The sequence below is a fragment of the Garra rufa genome, chromosome 11 (genome assembly GCF_049309525.1).
Source record: "Garra rufa chromosome 11, GarRuf1.0, whole genome shotgun sequence".
NCBI lineage: Eukaryota > Metazoa > Chordata > Actinopteri > Cypriniformes > Cyprinidae > Garra > Garra rufa.
In genome coordinates, this window is record NC_133371.1 from 9,402,544 (window position 1) to 9,423,898 (window position 21,355).

Consider the following 21,355-nt stretch of genomic DNA (forward strand, 5'->3'; position numbering starts at 1 on the left):
GTTGGTCAAATGAAGTTCTTAGCAATGCATATTACTAATCAAAAATTAAGTTTTGATATATTTACATTAGGACATTTACTAAATATCTTTATGGAACATGATCTTTACTTAATATCCTAATGATTTTGGGCATAAAAGAAAAATCGATAATTTTGGCTGGTGCTCAACTAGTTGTAGCTCAACCTATGTGTAGTATTATTATTATTGAGAACATTATATACAGAAAAAAGGTAGTCTGAGAATTATTATTTTTTTCTTTCTATCCAATGATTGTAAACATTAATTAGGATCGCCAGACAAGATATTTTAGCGGTAATGTGACCAAAAAATATTTAAGACCCATCAAATCTGAATTTAAGACTTTTTAAGGACCCTGAATGAGTATTTTATCTTTTTCTGTTTCTCATTTTGAATGTTTGTAATCCTAAGGAAAGTCGATTGACCAAGAACTCTTACTAGGCTAATACAATTTCGTAAGGATGTAAGTTTGAGTGTGCTACATTTTAACATTCTTTTGAGTTTATATTAGGCCTTTTATCTGATGCACATACTGTACATTTGATTCAGGTGTGTATATATTTTTTTACACATACACTTTAAATCTGTACTGTAAGGCTCTAACACCCACCTCACTCTTTGGTGAGCTTCAATTGTCAGTCATTCTGTTTTTACACCAGTATGTCACTGTTACACTGCCATCATGTCATTCAAGCCAATAATAGACAATGAAAACTGTCAGGTCTTGCTAGAATGGAATGACAAGTATTGTTATGCCACAAACATGTACTGTAGCTTTAGAAAATTGTACAGTGAAGAGGCACGAAAAGCTCTCAAATTAAGTTCTCAGCACTAAAATGCAAAATGCTTTGTGTTTGGATTGGGCGCACTGCATTTGGCATTCGTACTGTAAATCAAATGATGTAGACTGATGATTAAATGATGCCTATTCACCCATCAACCAACCACTGTGCAAAAACAAGACTTTTAAGCTTTGCTGTTTAATAGAAAATGTAGACATTTTGGAAAAGAGCACATCACCCTAATTCTGTCTCCCAGTAATGAGGGTTAAATGAACATGAAGTGAATGAAACTGCAAATGAAATAGCCAAGAGATAACAAAACAATAAGTGGAAGTCTTCTGCTTTAGCTACATTAGTGTCTCTCCATCACAGTTTCCTCTCATAGCACTGCTGAATCAGTGCAGTCACAGGAAACTAGGAACGCCAATGGGAAAACAGGTTAATCCTTAAATGCATACCACGGGTCTTTAGCAACCCGGGACGTCATTCACTGTTCTCTCCCTCCTTAACTTTTTTTTAAAGTTTGACTTTCTTAGTAATCCTTAATTTATTTATTATAAGCAATATGACAAGAAAAAAATTATCAAATATTAAAAATAATATTTTCTGATTATTTTTTTGTGAAAAGTGTATGTAAAAAGAGCCAGCTGCTGAATGTACTGTGGAAGTGGGCTCAATGTGGGCACATTGAATTGTTTCAAAAGGTAACAAAATATGCTTTATTTTATTCTTCTGTAATTGTTCCTAAAATATCAAGAGAGTTTTTTGCTATTGCAGAAGTTCCATCCATGCTGGATATATAGGTTCGGGTCACTAAAGACCCGAATATGTAATGATTGGCGAAACATTCATGCATTTAAAGGGGTCATCGGATGCCCATTTTTAGAAGTTGATATGATTCTATAGGGTCTTAATGAGAAGTCTATAACAAACTAATTTCTCAATAGTAGTCTAAAAAACACTCTTTTTACCTTGTCAAAATCAGTCTTTTTACAGTTTTTTTTTACAGACGCTAGGACACATTTCTCAATGCTTAGGTCACTTTTGCAAAACTCTTCACACAATTCTCCTAACCGACTTTCAGCTTGGCAAAGCAGTTCATTTCACATTCAAAATGCACTACAACTACCAAAACACTTTATTCAGGTCTCAAATAAACTCAAAACAATGAGCTAAAAAACACTAACAACATGTAGCATTACACAGTGTTTTCTTGTGTAAAACAAGGACACATCTCTGTTTATACTGTATATGTTACTGGAATGAATCAGACATGATGCAGAATTCATCAATATTTTATGTTGTTTATTTATTTGTATTTTTTTGCACTAAGTAATTCCAAAATACAAGAATTTGTATACACACCATCCACTGATACAGATCCAGTAATGCTAATCTACTCGCATTTTTAGATTTGAAATATGTTTCAATAAAATATCGCTGTTGAATTTTGCTGTCTTATTCAGTTTTGCATTACGTTATTGTTTTGAACATAAGTTTAACAGTTTTGAAAACAGTATGTAAGCATGTGCAAAATGTCCTGTACGTACAAAGATTTTTGGCAGTTGTTGTGTCTGAGTGAGAAAAGAATTCATGAAATTTGAGAGATGTAGTCATTGAATGCATTTTGTGCCAAAACAATGATAATTGATCCTCAGTTTAGCCCACATAGACTTCTGTTGTGCTCACCGTGTGAAGAGTTTTGCAAAAGTGACCTAAGTATTGAGAAATGTGTCCTAGCGTCTGTAAAAAACCGTAAGAGCGAGCTATTCTGTTGCATGCATCTTCAATTGCTAATGAGCTCTGCTGGCCCCGCCTCTCTCTGCAATAGGATGACGAGCCGTAATGTTTACTTAGCCGAATTTAGCCACGATTAGCACATTACTAAGAAAGGCCATTTGCAAAGATGCATAAAACCTCTTATACTCACTTCTGCTGTGGATGAAGCTGCATCACAAATGATTCGCACGAACATTCTAATTCTAATATTCTAATATGTGACCCTGGACCACAAAACCAGTCTTAAGTCGCTGGGGTATATTTGTAGCAATAGCCAAAAATACATTGCATGGGTCAAAATTTTTTATTTTTCTTTTATGCCAAAAATCATTAAGAAATTAAGTAAAGTTCATGTTCCATGAAGATTTTTTGTAAAATTCCAACTGTAAACCTATCAAAATGTAATTTTTGATTTGTAATATGCATTGTTAAGAACCTAATTTGGACAACTTTAAAGGTGATTTTCTCAGTCTTTTTGATTTTTTTGCATCCTCAGATTTCTGATTTCAAATGGATGTATCTCGGCCAAATATTGTCCTATCCTAACAAACCATACATCAATAGAAAGCTTATTTATTGATCTTTCATATGATGTATAAATCTCAGTTTTGTCAAATTTAACCTTATGACTGGTTTTGTGGTCCAGGGTCACATATATAGATCAGCATCTGCAATTTTCTTTCAAAAACGAAAGTAACGTTAATCCTCTGTGTCTTTAGCAGCTCAGATGTCTGGAGTAAATGACGACTGCTATGTTCGTTATTACATCCAACAACAGAACACCTCAATCACTCAATCAGAGACATTCTTGTCTTCCCCTGCACCTGAGTCACACAATGGCGATCGGAGTCGACAAAATGGCAATCGGTGACTGTTTCAGCTCGGTGAGGGTGGGTCTAAGGTAAGGCGCTCATGTCAATCAACTATCGTGGAAGTGGCCTCTGTCGGTGTCGTCACACCGGCAAGAAGCTGAAAATGACCTGATTTTAAAAAGAGGATATTAGAAAAAAATCAAATCAGCAATATTAGAATATAAGCATATTAGAATAATTTATAAAGGATCATGTGACACTGAGACTGCTGAAAATTCCACTTTGCCATCACAGAAATAAATTACATTTTAAAACATATTCGCATAGAAAATGGTTATTTTAAATAGTACTAATATTCCACATTTTTACTGTTAATATTCCACAATTTTACTGTTTTTACTGTATTTATAATCGAATAAATGCAGCCTTGGTAAGCATGTCTTTTAGAAATCTTACAGACTCAATACTTTGAACTGGGGATGCACCGAATGTTTTCTGAAATTATTCGGCCGAAAATAACAGTGTTCAAATAAGCAAAAAAAGCTGAATGAATGATACCAAACAATGACGTCACGTGATCAAATAGAGGCGCGCACTAATGCAGCAAACATTTCGGCAGTGTGGAAGCATTTAAAGCTGAGAAAGTCTGAGAAAGACGCAAAGCGCGAGAGAAATTTGCTTGATGAGAATCATTCATAAATCTGCTGCTGTCAGCAAAAAGTAGTACTGAGGTCTTCTTGCAGGTTTCCGCCAAAATAAAAGTCAACATACATAAATGTTAGTATTGTAATTTTACTGTTGCTCTGTAAAATAAAATTTAAAAAGTAACAAAAAATGATACCAATCATTACAACAGCTCTATTAATACATTTATAATGACATTCTCCTTTGCGCAGCAAGGCTGCATTCATTCATACATTGTAAAACACATGCCTGATTCAAGAAGGGGGTCTTATAAATGGCCAAAGAATATTATTTTACTAACTTATTAATTTTAAGTTAAATTGTGCTTTGTTGGTAGGCTATAATGTCTACTATAATGTTAAAAATGCAAGACAAAACTGTAAAAAGCAAATATTGGCTATTTAATTTATGCAATGGTGAAAAAAAGGCAAAATATATTGTGGGAACCTTCGGCCCAGTGTGTAATTCAGGCTTTCCCACAGACTTTAACCGTGCATTATGAGAACAATTTTACACCTACTCCCCTCATGCAGCAAAAAAACAACAACTCTTATGTCTGAAATATTAACAACATCCACAGAGTCTCTCAGCTGGACTTATAAGTTCCCCACATCTTAAAATAGCACCAGAAGCTCTTATCACAGAAAGGCAGACTGTGAAAGGTCTAGATGCATCTCAGCAGCATGAGAAACCCTACCAGATGAGACATTGCACACACAAGCCCAGATAAGAGACCTTACTGCACCCAGACTTAGTCAGAACAACACACAAAGATGAGGAAAGCAAGCAAAATATAAGAATGAATACCTTCACTACTGTGCCAATATATTGGCTGTAAACAAGCACAAATTCTGTCTTTTCTCCAAAAGATGTCTTACTTTTTCATGCTATTACAATAAATAAGGACTAAAGCCATCAAGCTTTAAAATGGATGCTAAAGCAGCATAAATGCGGTTTATATGCTACACTTCATTTGGTAAACGTTGCAGAATCTGAGTTTAAATTGCTACTTTTTGCATGGATGAGCAAATGATCTGAACTACCAGCTGCTAAACATCAAGTCTCAGACACCAGCAAACAAAATCTTAGGCACTTCAAAAACACCAAATTCAGCCTTTGTTTCCACCTTTCTGCTGGATGGATAATGAATGCAGTCTTATTTGGCATCACGGCAGCTACTGAGTTTCTTAAGCACGGCTGACACTTCAAAGAGGAAAGTGTCAGTATACATAGGCGGCAGATTAATAGTTAAACAGTTTGCTATGTTCAACATTAAGCTACATAACAAACTCACCACAGGCTTTGCGAAGTGAAAGAATAGAGATCTTGACAAGTTATGGTTTCGATTTAGACAGGTGAACAGCTTGGGAATTGCTTAACTGCTGTGGCTAAAAAAACTAGAGAGCATTCACAGATGGTTTCAGCATGGGTGCAATAAAATCTGTCATTGACAGAGCAATGCAGTGTTATCTTAAAGGGGTCATCAGATGCAGAACTCACTTTCACATGTTGTTTGAACATTAATGTGTGTAGGCAGTTTGTGTACACAACCACCCTACAATGATAAAAAATCCACCCAATCCTTTTTAAAATCAGGTCATTCTCATCTTCTTGTCGGTGTGACAACAAATCGCCATTGTGTCGACTCAGGTGCAGGGGAAGACAAAAATGTCTCAGATTGAGCGATTGAGGTGTTCTGTTGTTGGATGTAATAATGAACATAGCAGTCGTCATTTATTCCTGACATCTGAGCTGCTGAAGACGCAGAGGATTAACATTGCTTTCGTTTTTTAAAAGAAAGCGCCAATCCCGATTTACATATGCGTCTATGTTTGGCCAAATCATTTGTGATGCAGCTTCACTCACAGCAGAAGTGAGTATAAGGGTTTTTAATGCATCTTTGCAAATGGTCTTTCTTAATAATGTGCTGGTTAGCAAGTTTCGCAGCTAAACGCAGCTAAATGTGGCTAAAGTAAACATTACGGCTCGTCATCCCATGGCAGAGAGGGGCGGGGCGAGCAGAGCTCATTAGCATTTAAAGGAACATGCAACAGAACAGCATGCTATAAAAAGGGCTGATTTTGACATGGTAAAAAGAGTGGGGTTTTTTTACACTACCACTGAGAAATTATAACCAAAGTATGTTATAGACTTCTTATTAAGACCCTAAAGAATCATATCAACTGTGGGCAAAAAATGGGCATCCAATGGCCCCTTTAAAGGGACAGTTCACCAAAAATGAAAAATCTGTCATTTATTTACAGTTGGCAGAAGCCATTGACTTATAAAGAAGAAAAATACTATGGAAGTCAATGGCTAGCAGCATCTGCTACCAACATTCTTCAAAATATCCTCTTTTGCGTTTAGCAAAGACATGTTTCTCTTTTTTAATTTTTCTCTGTAATATTTTTGTACTAGCAGGTGCAGGACACTATAGTTCATTTATGTAAGTGAGGAAAGAAAAATAAAGTAAACTGTAACATATTATACCCCAAAAATATTCATACAATGGACTACCAGTAAATTTGCTAAACATTTGGGAGCAAAAATTTGATTTGACATTTATTTTTTGATCTGACCATGTTTTGTCATAGAAACCTGTAGATCCATGATAAATGATGCATTCATTAAGGTACAACTTAAAAATGAAACTGATGCTAATATAAAGAATTATGAGTAATACCATATTTGCTAAAAACAACAACAACAACAACAACAACAACAACAAAAACACCATATGGAAAAAAGACAACTGACATTAACAGGAAAAACCTGTTATTTGGACTGTTATTTATGTAACACTTTGCGTGTTACAGTGTGATTTTCTCAGATTATTTCAAGAGCAAAATGTGTGTGTTTTGCTATACAGTAATCCAATGATTTACATTACCTTTATGCATTTGGCAGACACGTTTTTCTGAAGCATCATTTATGAAATGCACTAGCGTTGTGCTACAGGAACTCTCAGTTTAAAAGAATATACTCAACCGACCAAATCAGTCTCAAAACCTCTTACGTGTAATAACTCGCATTTTGCTTCATCAATAATTGACAGAAGAGATTAAAAACTAGCATGTATTATATAACCGTACAGCTGTGCATCTGCCATTCAACCCTTTTCAAATCACGTGTCTATGTCCCATCTCTACAAAAAGAATAAAACATTGATGATACTTATATTATAATCAAACGTGTTATGTCTTAATGATCATATTTAATGTACTGATTCTAGTAAATCACTAATTTAAAACTCAAGGCTGATTCATCAAATCATCTAACAGATGTATTAACAACGGGTGCTAACAAAAGCTGAATGTTTTAGTTCTTTACTAGCTGCCAGAATGTTGAAGTCACCCTCTTCACATTCCTGTAACTCCACATTGCTGAAAAATAACAGAACACTTCACTGTAAGAAGCCAGTCTGGCGTAAAATTCATATCCACAGCATAAACAGTGCAAGGTGATGATTTGTGTATCTCTAACAGTGATGCCTGTTAGGGCCTGTTTCACAAAAGACAATGAACAAAATATAATGAACAGAAACATTAAACTGAAATAAGAATAACGGGTTGTTGATGTAGTTTTCTTCTGGCTTCCCAGTCTAAAGGTCAGTGAGCACAAAGCAGGGTCTCGTGTTTCCAGTGTTCAACCATATTAACATGATCTGATCTTACATCATGTGGTTAATATGAAACCGTGAGGGCTTGTTTGGCGGTCTTGACTTGAATTTTGCTCAAATCTGCTGTAATTAACAAACACAAAGAACAACAACAAATGTACAGATTTTTCTACAAATGTAAAAAAGTTTACATACACCTTGCATAATCTGCAAAATGTTAATTTTATCAAAATAAGAGGGATCAGACAAAATGCATGTTATTTTTATATTTAGTACTGACCTGAGTAAGATATTTCCCATAAGAGATGTTCACATATAGCCCACAAGAGAAAATAATAGTTGAAAAACGACCCCGTTCAAAAGTATACATACACTTGAATCTGAATACTGTGTTGTTACCTGAATGATCTACAGCTGTTTTTTTGTTTAGTTATAGAGTCCCTTGTTTGTCCTTAATAGTTAAACTGCCTGCTGTACTTCAAAAATCCTTCGAGTCCCACAAATTCTTTGGTTTTTCAGCATTTACTTTTTTTTGTGCATTTGAACCCTTTCCAACAATGACTGTATGATTTTGAGATCCATCTTTTCACGCTGAGGACAACTGAGGGACTCACATGCAGCTATTACAGAAGGTTCAAACACTCACTGATGCTTCAGAAGGAAAAATAATGCATTAAGAGCCGGGGGTGAAAACTTTTTGAATTTGAAGATCAGGGTAAATGTAACTTATTTTGTCTTCTGGGAAACATGCAAGTATCTTCTGTGGTTTCTGAAGGGCAGTACTAAATGAAATAAACATGATATTTAGGCAAAATAAGAAAAATGTAGACATGTACATTTTGTTCAAAAGTTTACACCCCTGCTCTCCTGAACCTTCTGTAATAGTTGCATGAGTCCCTCAGCTGTGGGTCATATAGGTAACAACACAATATTAAGAATGAAAACTTTTGAATGGGGTCATTTTTAAAAGTTTTACTATTATTTTCTCTTATGGACTATGTGTAAACATCTTTCATGTGAAATATCTTATTCAGGTCAGTACTAAATAAAACAAACATGCATTTTGCATTTACGATTCCTCTTATTTTGGTAAAATAATTAACATTTTCCAGATTCTACAAGGTGTATGTAAACTTTTGACTTCAAATTTAACCCAATAACAGCTTAAATACGATCAAATGAAAATGGCCTAGCAAACTAGCATTAGCTTTTGATGGTGACATTAAAATAAAACTAACTAATGAAAAAAGCTGCATAATTACTGATGACATTGTAAATTAATCAATATATGCAGAGTTGCATCTGTGACTTTGTGATTGCACATCAGTTGAATTCTACATTAAATGCACCAAGTTTCACCGCACCTACACTGTACGCAAGGCACATCACAACGAAATTGCTCATATTATAATCAGCAAAACTGTCTGCACTGAAATTGCCCAATTTCAACACACTGCAGCGTCCAGTACTACCAGTAACTTCTTTACACCACACTTTTTTAACTCTCTTTAATGCATTTTCTTCTATACTTAAAGAAGACCTGGTTTTAAAATCGTATGAGCTTTAAAAGGACAACTCCTTCACACAGGCAACACAGACTTTGTAATTCAATTTGTTTGCCTCTCATTGTTTTAAATGAGCCACAAAATTCAATTCGTACCACTAAATTACATTACAGGTTCTCCTGTAAAGAAACATTTATTAGTGTCCATTTAGCAGTCCTGTTTTGTTCAAAGCAATGTAAAGCACAATGTACAAGAGACCCTGGATGCACATTTTCTGCCTAGAACTGATTCTACTATGTTGCACTATGGGGCCCGGCTTGCATATGAAACATTATACGAAATGATGCAAATCATCAGAGGCAAATATTGATTTTAACATCTAAGCCAAATCAGTTGCATCAAGCGACGTAGAGAATGTAACTCCACTGACTCTCTTTTATCTGATGCAATTTATATGCTATTTGAGTTATCACTTTCGGTTCATACTATATAAGACCCTGTACCTAGTACTCTATCCTGGCTGAATGCTACTCATGAGACCCCCAAAATTAATCTCACTGATGTTGCTTTCTCATTTGGACAGGCATTGCAGGTTATTTGGTTTATTATCTCATTTTTTTAGTGAGTTGCCATTTAATAAGACAGATAATCTAATGTCGGGAGCTCATTATCATTAATAAACCACAACAAAGTGACCTAGAACCGCCACTGGCCAAACCTTTATTACATCCAGCAAGTTAACTTTCAGTTCAACAGTCAGTGTGCTCTCTGCAGCCACTTAACAAGATAATTCATCCCTAAACCACAAAATAAAATGTATAAATAAAGTCAAAAATATGATTTTAAATAAACACCTAAAAAAGCATAACATATATATTTTTTTAATATTCAGTTGTCATTATTATTGCCTATGAAATAGAAGGCTGCAGAGATTATACGCATATTTTTGTAGGCCATCAAGTTAGCATTTTAGCACTTCTGGTTCCACAATTTTTAAATTATTTATTTATTTATTTATTGAAGAGTCTGTGGTATACACAAGTTCAAGATATGTTTATGTTTTTATTCTGTGACATACAATACAGTTAAGGTCAAAAGTTTACATCCCCCTTTCAGAATCTGCAAAATGTTAATTATTTTACCAAAACAGAAGGGATCATACAAAATGCATGTTATGTTTGACTGACTTCCCATAAAAGACATTTACAGCTGTTTTATTTTTATTTTTATTTTGTTGTTGTTAGTGATAGTTGTTCATGAGTCCCTTGTTCGTCCTGAACAGTTAAACTGCTTGCTGTTCTTCAGAAAAAATCCTTCAGGTCACACAAATTCTTTGGTTTTCCAGCATTTTTGTGTATTCAAAACCTTTTCAACAATGACTGTATGATTTTAAGATTCATCTTTTCACAATGAGGACAACTGAGGGACACATATGCAACTATTACAGAAGGTTCAAACAACCTTTAAAAAATTATGCATTTAGAGCTGGGGGTGAAAACTTTTAAACAGAATGAAGATGTGTAAATTTTTCTTATTTTGCCTATTTTTTCAGTTAGTATTGCCCTTCAGAGGCTACAGAAGATACTTACATTACTGAAAACAAAATAAGTTAAATTTACCCAGATCTTCAAATTCAAAAAGTTTTCACCCCAGACTCTTAATACTTGCATATGAGTCCCTCAGTTGTCTTTAGTGTGAAAAGATGGATCTCAAAATCATACAGTCATTGTCATCATTCAGGTAACAACACAGTATTAAGAATCACGTTTATATAATCTTTTGAACAGGGTCATTTTTATAAATTCAACTATTATCTTCTCTTGTGGACTATATGTAAACATCTTCTGTGTGAAATATCTTATTCAGGTCAGTACTAAATAATACCATTCATTTTGTAAGATCCCTCTTATTTTGCTAAAATGATTAACATTTTGCAGATTCTGAAAGGGGGATGTAAACTTTTGACCTCAACTGTACATTAGTAGGATGTTTTACAAAGCTTTTACTTGAAAATAGAAGTTGCTAACAAATGGCAAAATGGGAATACAGAGGTTGTTGGTGACATTAAACGTCATTATGCAAACAGATAAACTCATCTACTTACCAGTCACTAGCCTATTGTGTTTATGTAATATAATCATGTTTTTAATCATTATTCTAAGCGACTGTTCACACAGAACACATTTTCCACTACTTTTCTATTGTTTTTCTATGTAAACAGATGCTAAGCAGATGTGTTTGACCATTGGGTAATATTACGCAATGCCTCACATTGTACAGCGATCTGTAAACATGGCAATCAAGTTCAAATAAGTTTTTTTTTTTTATGTGTCATGAGACTTACCATTTTTATTTACTATTTAGTCCCAAGGAGTATTGAAATAGTACACTTAAAAGTATACTACTCAGGGATGCAAACAGAGGTATGGTCAAAAAGGAGTGAGATTATCGAAGCCCGTGCCCCCGCAGCAAATATCATATATTTTCGTTTATAGTCGTTTCCCGCTTCATTTCGATCTCTTTACTTAACATTCTACATGTAAATGATACTGTAAATGCTCGACATATGACTGTGATTTTTACTGGAATGCAGTTTAAAGGTTGAATTTAACATTTATTTTATTTTGTTTCATCTAATTAATAGACTAGCCTATTTAAACACTAGTGTTTCACTGAGGTTTCAATGAATCGTTGTAGTTTCATTTGTAAATGAAAACAGCTTATTTATCGTCACACATGGGCATAAATACTAATAAATATATAATATATAAATAAATAATAATAATAACAATATGGAAAGAACTATCAGTTAATAGAACGATGGATCAATGTCTTGTAGGCCTATTTTATTTGATGTACTGTGACAATAAAATTATTTACAAATGAAACTACGTGAATAATTCACTCGTCATTGAACTACTATATATTTATAGGCTAGACTATTAATTAGAAGAAACAAAATCAAATATATGTTAAATTCAACCTTTAAACTGCATTCCAGTAAAAATCACAGTCATATAGCATAATCAAAGCTTTATTGTCAATCATTTACAGTATCATTTACATTCAAACTTTAAGTAAGGAGATCGAAATGAAAGGAAAAATAACGAATATAAACGAATGATACAAATATTACAGAAAAAAGAGGGTCATTTAATGAACTTACAAGACTGTGGGATGCATAAAATGTTTATTGTGGGCTTATTTTATTTAATGTACTTTATGTAATATTTATTATTAACTTATTTTGAATGCTGTCTACATCGCGCACAGACTAGCACAGACCGCTTCGGCATCCGCCAAAAGGCATGCCGTTTGCATCCCTGACTACTAGTACACTGATATTTGTATGCTTACTACATGAAGTATACATTTACTTATTTACTTAAAGGAGTAGTTCTATTTCAGAATAACAATTTACAGATAATTTTCTCACCCCCTTGTCATCCAAGATGTTTGTCTTTTTTTCTTCAGTCGTCAAGAAATTACATAAAGTCGGGAACACGCACTACAAGCCCTAGTGCTGGACGAGTTTCAGTGCTTAAAAGGTATGTAAAAATATATTTTTCTAAGAAAATGACCGAACGTTTCGGTAGACAAGACCCTTCTTTGTCGGCTGGGATTGTTTACAGCCATTTGAAGCTGCATTTAAACTGCATTTAAACGGCATTTTGAAGATTCAAAAATCGGGGCACCATTTAAGTCCATTATATGGAGAAATTTCCAGAAATGTTTATCTCAAAAAACATAATTTCTTGACGACTGAAGAAAAAAAGACATAAATATCTTGGATGACAAGGGGGTGAGTAAATTATCTGTTAATTGTTGTTCTGAAAGTGGACTACTCCTTTAAGTATACTTAATATAATAAACTTGAAGTATACCTCTTTTTGGTAAGGAGTCAGAAACCTAATGTTGGTGGTGTTGAAGTGATGTGACCATGGTGTAGCGTGTTTATAGCCTACGTTTAGCTTTTTACGCCTGCCAATTGTATTTATGCTGCAAAATTTGTAAAAGTTGTGAAGATTATCATGATGAAAAAAATGTGTAAGAATCATAAACTTTTGGCCTACAAAAATACCCAATAACCACAGCACTCTACTAGAGCTAAGCCCACTCCAGCTGGTATCTTCCAAACACTTAATGTCAGTGAATTTTGGGCAAACTATCCCAATACAGGGTATATGCAAGAATCCTAAAGGTAATTTCAATACCTTTTTAAGACTTTTTAAAGACTTTCTCAGAATATTTTAAAGGAACACTTTTTTTGGAAATAGGCTCATTCTCCAACTCCCCCCGAGTTAATAAGTTGATTTTTACCGTTTTGAAATCCATTCAGCCGTTCTTAGCATAGATCATAGAATCCTATTAGACCAATAGCATCGCGTTCAAAAATGACCAACGAGTTTCGATATTTGTTGTATTTAAAACTTGACTCTTCTGTAGTTATATCGTGTACTAAGACCAGCGGAAAATGTAAAGCTGCGATTTTTGCTGCCGTAATATGGCCGAAGCAGGCAGAGTATTATCAGAAATGAGTTCCCAGCTAGTTTAGCATTTTACTGCTCCTGCTTTGTCCATATTACGGCAGCAAACTTCCTTGACTATTACGCCGGAATGGGAGTGTAGTTCCTAATCTTATCAGCCTAGAAAATCGCAGCTTTGCATTTCCACCGGTATTAGTACACGATACAACTACAGAAGAGTCAAGTTTTAAAATACAACAAATATGGAAACTCGTTGGTCATTTTTTTGAACGCGATGCTATTGGTCTAATAGGATTCAATGATCTATGCTAAGCTATGCTAAAAGTGATATCGCCAGAACAGGAGAACGACTGAATGGATTTCAAAACGGTAAAAATCAACTTATTAACTCGGGGGGAGTTGGAGAATGAGCCTATTTCCAAAAAAAGTGGAGTGTTCCTTTAAGACCTCATCGCCACTTCAAGTTCTAATCAGTATCAAACCTTTAACTTAATTAACAGTTTTCAATAAACAGTTGTAGTTAAATAAATCAAAGGAGCACAACCATGCAACAGAACTCAGATAAGCATGGAAGCTTCGCGGTTGTTTTCAGCGACAGGTTTCAACGACTGTTTAAATTCGTCTTTCTCCAACCAGGAGTACGCAAACTTACATTTTCCCATTTTGTCATCTGTTTCGCTCCATGGTTTCACTACATGTGGAGAGCGTCACATCACCTTCACATCACAACACCTTCCAGCGTTTGTCACAAATTACGTGATATCACCTGGACGTGCCCCGGCCCGAACCAATCGCGTGGATCGAGCACGCCGTTGTTAATATTAGGAGGAAAATAAATATATATTTATGCTTTTTTTGGAGTCAAACACTTTGGACAACGCTTGAAATTTAAGACCTCTTTAAAAACGCGATTAAGACTTTTCAGTACTTTAACTTTTAATACTTTTTAAGACCCCGCGGACACCCTGCAATAAAACAGTTCTTGCAGCTAGAAATCACCAATTGTGACATACTTAATTGTATGTCTGAAACACCAACCTGCTCTCACTGCCTTGCTCCTTCCTCTCTCGCACCTTTAGCCACTTGCGAAGCAGGAAGCGCTTGCGCCTCGGCGAGGCGCTCGGGGTGGAGCTGTTCGACCAGGCCACATCCTCATCACTGGATGGCGTGATTTCGATGGAGGGCAGCTGAAGGTACTCTTTGGAAGCCGAGCGTGATCCGGGGTGCCGCAGTAGCCCGTTTTCAAGCTGTTCCCGCTCGCTGGGCAGCTTTTTCATTCGTCTCATCTTAAACCGGCGGCGCCGCAGGGTGGGGGTGGATGAACTGGACCAAACAAGGCTGTCGTGACCACCTCCGCTCCCGCCACCATCCTCCTCTCCATGGCTGGGCTCGTGCACCTGGAGGGACGGCGGGCGAAGGGTGTCCGCCATGCTCCGGGCTCACCACCCCTGCCGCTGTGATCACCGTTAAGATGCTAAATGGATATGCTACAGTTACTTCCCTGCAACCAGGCCTTCCCTGAGAAAGGCTAACTGGGGAACTCTCCGGGTTAAAGATTCAAGAGGAAACTGAGGTGTTAAGTTGATCCTGAGTCCTCCAAGACTTCGATCAAAAGTCGATCATCCACTCCTATGCTGAATAACAGTTTGAAATCCTCACAGTGTCCTTTCTTGACGATCGATTGAGCTCTTTCTTCTTGTTTTAGCTGCGTAATTACCCAACAAAGGGCACCTGATGGTGTTTGGGTGGACAAACTGGTGGAGCGGAGTCAAAATGATGGGAGTGCGTGTGGCCTACAGTCGTATTAGATGACAAAGGAAGGCTCTTTTCTCCTCCCAGCAGATGAAACATGCATAAGGGGGCGGCTATCGGTGTAATAGTACTCCAGGACTCCCCGCAGACGCTCTCACGTACACATACACAAGCATAAACACTCAGACTATAGACATAACCTGTGTGTGTGTTTTTTTTTTTGTTAAAGATGTTGGGAAGTCTCTCCTGAGTACAGTGGTTATCCAACAGCAAGTTTGAAGATGATTGGCAATGTCTGGAGCAGAAATTGTGGGTTGGTCACGTTCCTGAGGTTGCTGTTCCCACAATGCTCTGCATCTCAGTCTTCCGGCACGTACAGCTGCCCTCAGCCTAAAGATTAGAGTAAGGTGATAGGACGCCAGGTAACTAGGACACCAGTGATTGAAGTTGTAAAGTTGTTGAACACAAAGGTATTGTTAAAAATGCATACAAAGCCACAAAAAGTCATAAAGACACATTTATATGCAAGATGCATCAGATGAATCAGCAACTAAAAATGAAGCACAGTTATTGTGAATGTACACACACACACACAAACACACACACACATACACACACTCTGAAAACTACACTTTGATCTGGCATGTCTGCACTTCATTGCTTAATAGGAAGTAAATAAATAAATAAATATAGGGATGCACCAAATGTTCAGAAACCAAAATTATTTGGCCGAGAAAAAAAAAAAAAAAAAGGTTATTTCGGTGTTCAGCCAAATAAGCAAAAAGACTGAACAAATTATACCGAACAACAAACATGTTGGCAGTGTGGAAGCAGTTAAAACTGTCGGTGGTTGTTGCTGGTTACTGTATGATGACTAAAGTCACGAAATGGGCTTAAACCATCAGTAAATAACTGTTGCAGAATGTTATGTTGTCTAATACATGCACAAATTGTATGAAGCTTATTCTGACTACTCTGGACAAGCTTGTTAGCCAGGGTTCAAAGTCTAAAGCTCACGGAAAATCTGCATGATGAGAATCACTCATTAATCTGCTACTTTCAACAAAGAGAAATACTGAGGTCTTCTTGCAGGTTTCTGCCCAAATAAAAGTTCATAAATATTAGTATTGTAATTTTACTGTTGTTTTGTAAAATAAAATAAAAAAGTAAGAGGAAAAAATTATAACAATAATTACAACAGCTCTATTAATACATTTATTATAACATTCACACATTGTTTTCAAATTGGGATCTGTATTATTTTCAAATTTTTTAAAAAGAAATCTCTTCTGCTCAAAAGGCTGCATTTATTTGTACATTAAAAATGCATGCCTAGTTCAAAAAAGGGGTCTTGAAAATGGCTAAAGAATATTATTTTACTGACTTATTAATTTTAAGTTAAATTGTGCTAGGCTATAATATATTTCTATTTAAGTAAATATTTCTAAATTGTTGTTTTGTAATACTTTTTTTTTATTTTTTGAAAAGCAAGACAAAACTGTAAAAAGCACATTTTTAGCTATTTAATTTATCCAATGGTTAAAAAAAATGTCAAAATACATGAGGGAAAAACATGAAACACCATGTTCAGTAATCGGCCTTTGGCCTTCGACCCAGTGTTTCATTTTATTCAGCTTAGGCTAAGAATTTTCATTTCGGTGCATACCTAAATTAATCAATTTCTTCAGTTTCAATATTAATAATCTTATTTTATTTTAATATTGTTTTGCAAAACATGCTAGGTTGGTTTAAAAAAATTATACAATAAATAAGTAAATGAATAAAGGAATTACTGAGGTGCTTCAACTGAGTTAAGGGTATGAATACTTATGCAATGCACTTATTTCAGTGTTTTATTTTTAATACATTTGTAAAATTAGCAAATCCGTTTTTTGTTTTGTCATCATTATGGTGTATGGAGTGTAAATTGATGTGGGGGAAAACTAATTTAAAGCAGTTTAACATAATGTTGTAACAAAACAAAATGTGAAAAAATGAATACTTTTGCAAGGCACTGTATATAATGAAAATAATCTATCTAATAATACCTTAAAAGTGTGCTTAACCGTATTGAATGTGCACCTCAAATCTAAAAAAAAAAGATTTGAGGTGCACTTAAATTTCAGTCAGTTTCTCACACTAAACTATCATATTACAAATTCATAAAAAAAATCACCTTTTAAAAAAGATGAGATATAGCATACAAGCCATTAGTAATATTTTTCATTTTAGTATCTCTATTCACATTCATTATCTGGAAATGAGCTGTGTGAACATTTTGCTAAATATCTCTTTTTGTGTTCCATGGAAGAGAGTCATAAGGACTGAATTGACTTAAGGGTTAGAAACTAATAAAAGAGTATTTTATTGTGCTTTGTAAAAAAGTAACTTGGGAATAACCTCAAACTGAAAAAAAGTACTTGTCTTCGAAGTATGCGACTGTGGTTTTACTATAAATCATTAGAGTTGTTTATTCATCACAAATTGTAAAATGATTTTATACTACAAGGGCAGCGTTTAGCTGAACCTGAATAAAGACAAGAGTGATAGTGCAAACACCAGCTTGACTTGAGTAAACATCCCAATGAGAGTCATATAAAGTGGCCATGGGCCAAACACTCTGACCGCTGACCCAGTACTGAGAAACGCAAATACAATCCAGTTGACATTCAATATTTAAACAATCACTTCCACTGAACAATTCTACAAAGCCAGAGGCTATACTGCAAAAGAAGACAACCAATTACAGTATCTGAATACATAATTAGATTTTTTTAAATGAAGCAACTAGATTAATATGCAAAATGCAAATGAGAGGAGAAAAGGTATAATGTTTAACAATACCGTTCTACATTTCTCAGCTGCGGAACAGCAAGAAGCCACTGTCAGGTTGCGAGTGAACTGTTATGTTGACAGATTGTGACAGGATTGGGTTACTTTGAAATGAGAGGCTGTGTCATTGTGTCAAGACAGACACTCAAGGCTATCGCCGCTACACAACCTCATTTCTCTTCCTTGCTCTAATTAAAAGAGTGACACACGTAATTCTCATTATCATAATATGTGTGAACTAGAGGTGAGCTTCTCTTCTCAAAGCATATTCAAATCATGTAAACTTGGGGGTAAATTCCAAAAGAGCTGTATAAGGTTTGTGAACAAAGAAAGCAGGTCATAAAACAATCGAAAGGATACAGTCACAGCACTAAAACCATAAAAAAAAAATAGGATAAATGTTACATACAGTTGAAGTCAAAAGTTTACATATTTATTTTTAAATTAGTACTGACCTGATTAAGATATTTCACATAAAATACGTTTACATATAGTCCACAAGAGAAAATAAAGGTTGAATTTATAAAAATTACCCTGTTCATAAGTTTACACCCCCTTGATTCTTAATACTATGTTGTTACCCTGGTGAAAAATCAGCTAAAACCAGCCTAGGTTGGTTGGCTGGTTTTAGCTGGTCACCAGCTAAAACCAGCTACTTCCAGCTTAAACCAGCTAAAACCAGCAAACCAGCCTAGGCTGGTTTTTTCAGCAGGGTACCTAAACAATCCACAGATTTGTGTTTTTTTTTTTTGTTTAGTGATAGCTGTTCATGAGTCCTTTGTTTGTCCTGAACAGTTAAACTGCTCGCTGTTCTTCAGAAAAATCCTTCAAGTCCCACAAATTATTTGTTTTTTCAGCATTTTTGTGTATTTGAACCCTTTCCAACAATGACTGTTTGATTTTGAGATCCATCTTTTCACACTGAGGACAACTGAGGGGCTCATATGCAATATTACATGAAAAAATATGATGTTTAGGCAAAAAAAGAAAAATGTACACATCCTCATTCTGTTCAAAAGTTTTCACCCTCCAGCTCTTAATGCATCGTGTTTACTTCTGAAGCATCAGTAAGCATTTGAACCTGTAATAGTCTTTTATTTTTTAGCATTGTTGTGTATTTGAACCCTTTCCAGCAATGAATATGATTTTGAGACTCATCTTTTCACACTGAGGACAACTGTGGGACTCATATGCAACTATTACAGAAGGTTCAAATGCTCACTGATGCTTCAGAAGGAAACACAATGAATTAAGAGCTGGGGGGGGGGGGTGAAAACTTTTGAACGAGAATGAGAATGTGTATTTTTCACCCCCCAGCTTTTAACGCATTGTGTTTCCTTCTGCAGCATCAGTGAGCATTTGAACCTTCTGTAATAACTGCATATGAGTCCCTCAGTTGTTCATTCATTCATTCATTCACTAAAAATACAGCTGTGGATCATTCAGGTAACAACATAGTTTTACAATATAAAATATGAAGGTCTTTAGAGCCCGACCGATAAAGGATTTTGAAGGCCGATACCAATACAAATATTTGTTGGTTTTAAAATCCGATATTCCGATATATCGGACGATATATATATATATATATATATATATATATATATATATTTCTTTTTTTTCTTTTTCAGAAACGCGCAACAAAACATAAACAGATTTCCCTAACATAAGTTATTTGTAGTTATTTATGAGTTTTAACTAACATAATATGATAATGCATTTTAAAAAGAAACTTGTTTCTTTTATTGTCACAACAGAACAGAGCAACATCAAAATATATTAATGTTCTGATAAATAAAATGTATAAAGATACAAACTTAAGATATGAAACGTAAAGTCCTTTGAACAAAAACAACAACAACCAAATCAAAGTTACCAGTTTTAAAAGACTTGGTAAGCTTCATAAATATAACTTTGAATAGGACTGGAGACAAATTCTGTTAAGTTCTGATAAATAACAACAACAGCAAAATATAAATTGCTAATAGTATATGAGGTAGTGTACTGAACCAGTCAATCCTCAATAGCTCCAGTCCAGCAGAGGCAGGTTTTAGTACAAGAATAGTTATTTGTTTTATTTATGAGTATTCACTAAAATATTATTGTCACAAGCTACCTTACAATTACAATGTAAGCTTGCTTATCCCTTTACCTGCACTTTTTAAATTCTTTCCACCAAGCTACATCAAACCATTTTCAATCATCAGTTGCTGCCTGCCTTATAAAACCTACTATTTAGCGATCTAAATCCATTATGTGACTCGTTAATGCTACGGCTGAACGACAGTCTGCAACACACACTTGGCGTCATTGGATTTCACAAACGTGTAAAAGAAAAGCTAACTTTTATGCACAAGCTACGTTTGATACTTTTTCTCTATGTCTAAATGTTCACTCCTCGCGAGTCTAACTTACATTTTACAATGCAGGGACTGTAACTACAGATATGCTAGTTATAAATACAGTAATCATTACTTTATTTAGGCAGAATAAGTTCGCTGTGGTTTCCAAGCTCATTAATGATAACGTTAGCGGTCTTCCACTGATAGTGGCATTAGCTAGCTTTGTGGTTAGCTAGTCTATGATGAGCCATTATTTAGCAATGGATAATGTCATACTGCAAATTGTAAAACATACATTTTCAATATAACAGGCCAAGGAGAGATGATACGTCTCATTGCTATAACTGTCACAATATTAAAGAAATAATTCAGTCTCATTGTCAAAAGAAAAGGACAGTCAGTCAACTACACTGTAACAACGTAACATAATTACTAGCTAATTCCGCTTCACTCTCAGCTTAACAGCAGCAAAACTGGACATGATAGTCACAAATTTTGTCATGCTTTTTTGAGTTAAGAGAACTGGTGGGGATGTTCTTTTAATTGTTATTCAAGCAATGTACAGTTGTGGCCAAAAGTTTTGAGAATTACATAAATATTGGAAATTGCTGCTTAAGTTTTTATAATAGCAATTTGCATATACTCCAGAATGTTATGAAGAGTGATCAGATGAATTGCATAGTCCTTCTTTGCCATGAAAATGAACTTAATCCCGAAAAAAAAAAAACTTTCCACTGCATTTC

At 35.1% G+C, this 21,355-nt stretch overlaps 1 protein-coding gene across 9 annotated transcripts in view; it reads right to left on the bottom strand.

Annotated features, from left to right (window-relative positions):
* The window catches only part of gramd1bb (GRAM domain containing 1Bb), a 116,791-nt gene extending 100,978 nt beyond the window's left edge, over positions 1-15,813 (bottom strand). For 5 of the 9 annotated variants that reach the window (XR_012356965.1, XM_073850051.1, XM_073850054.1 and 2 more), the window contains exon 1: positions 14,725-15,812. Coding sequence is in view for 8 of the 9 variants with exons in the window: in XM_073850051.1 (XP_073706152.1) it covers positions 14,725-15,116 (392 nt within the window). In the remaining variant the exon portion in view is untranslated. Of the gene's footprint in view, positions 1-14,724 lie in introns of all 9 variants that reach the window. The other 4 variants (XM_073850047.1, XM_073850048.1, XM_073850046.1 and 1 more) reach the window with 3 other exon arrangements.
* Between the last annotated feature and the right edge of the window lie 5,542 nt (positions 15,814-21,355).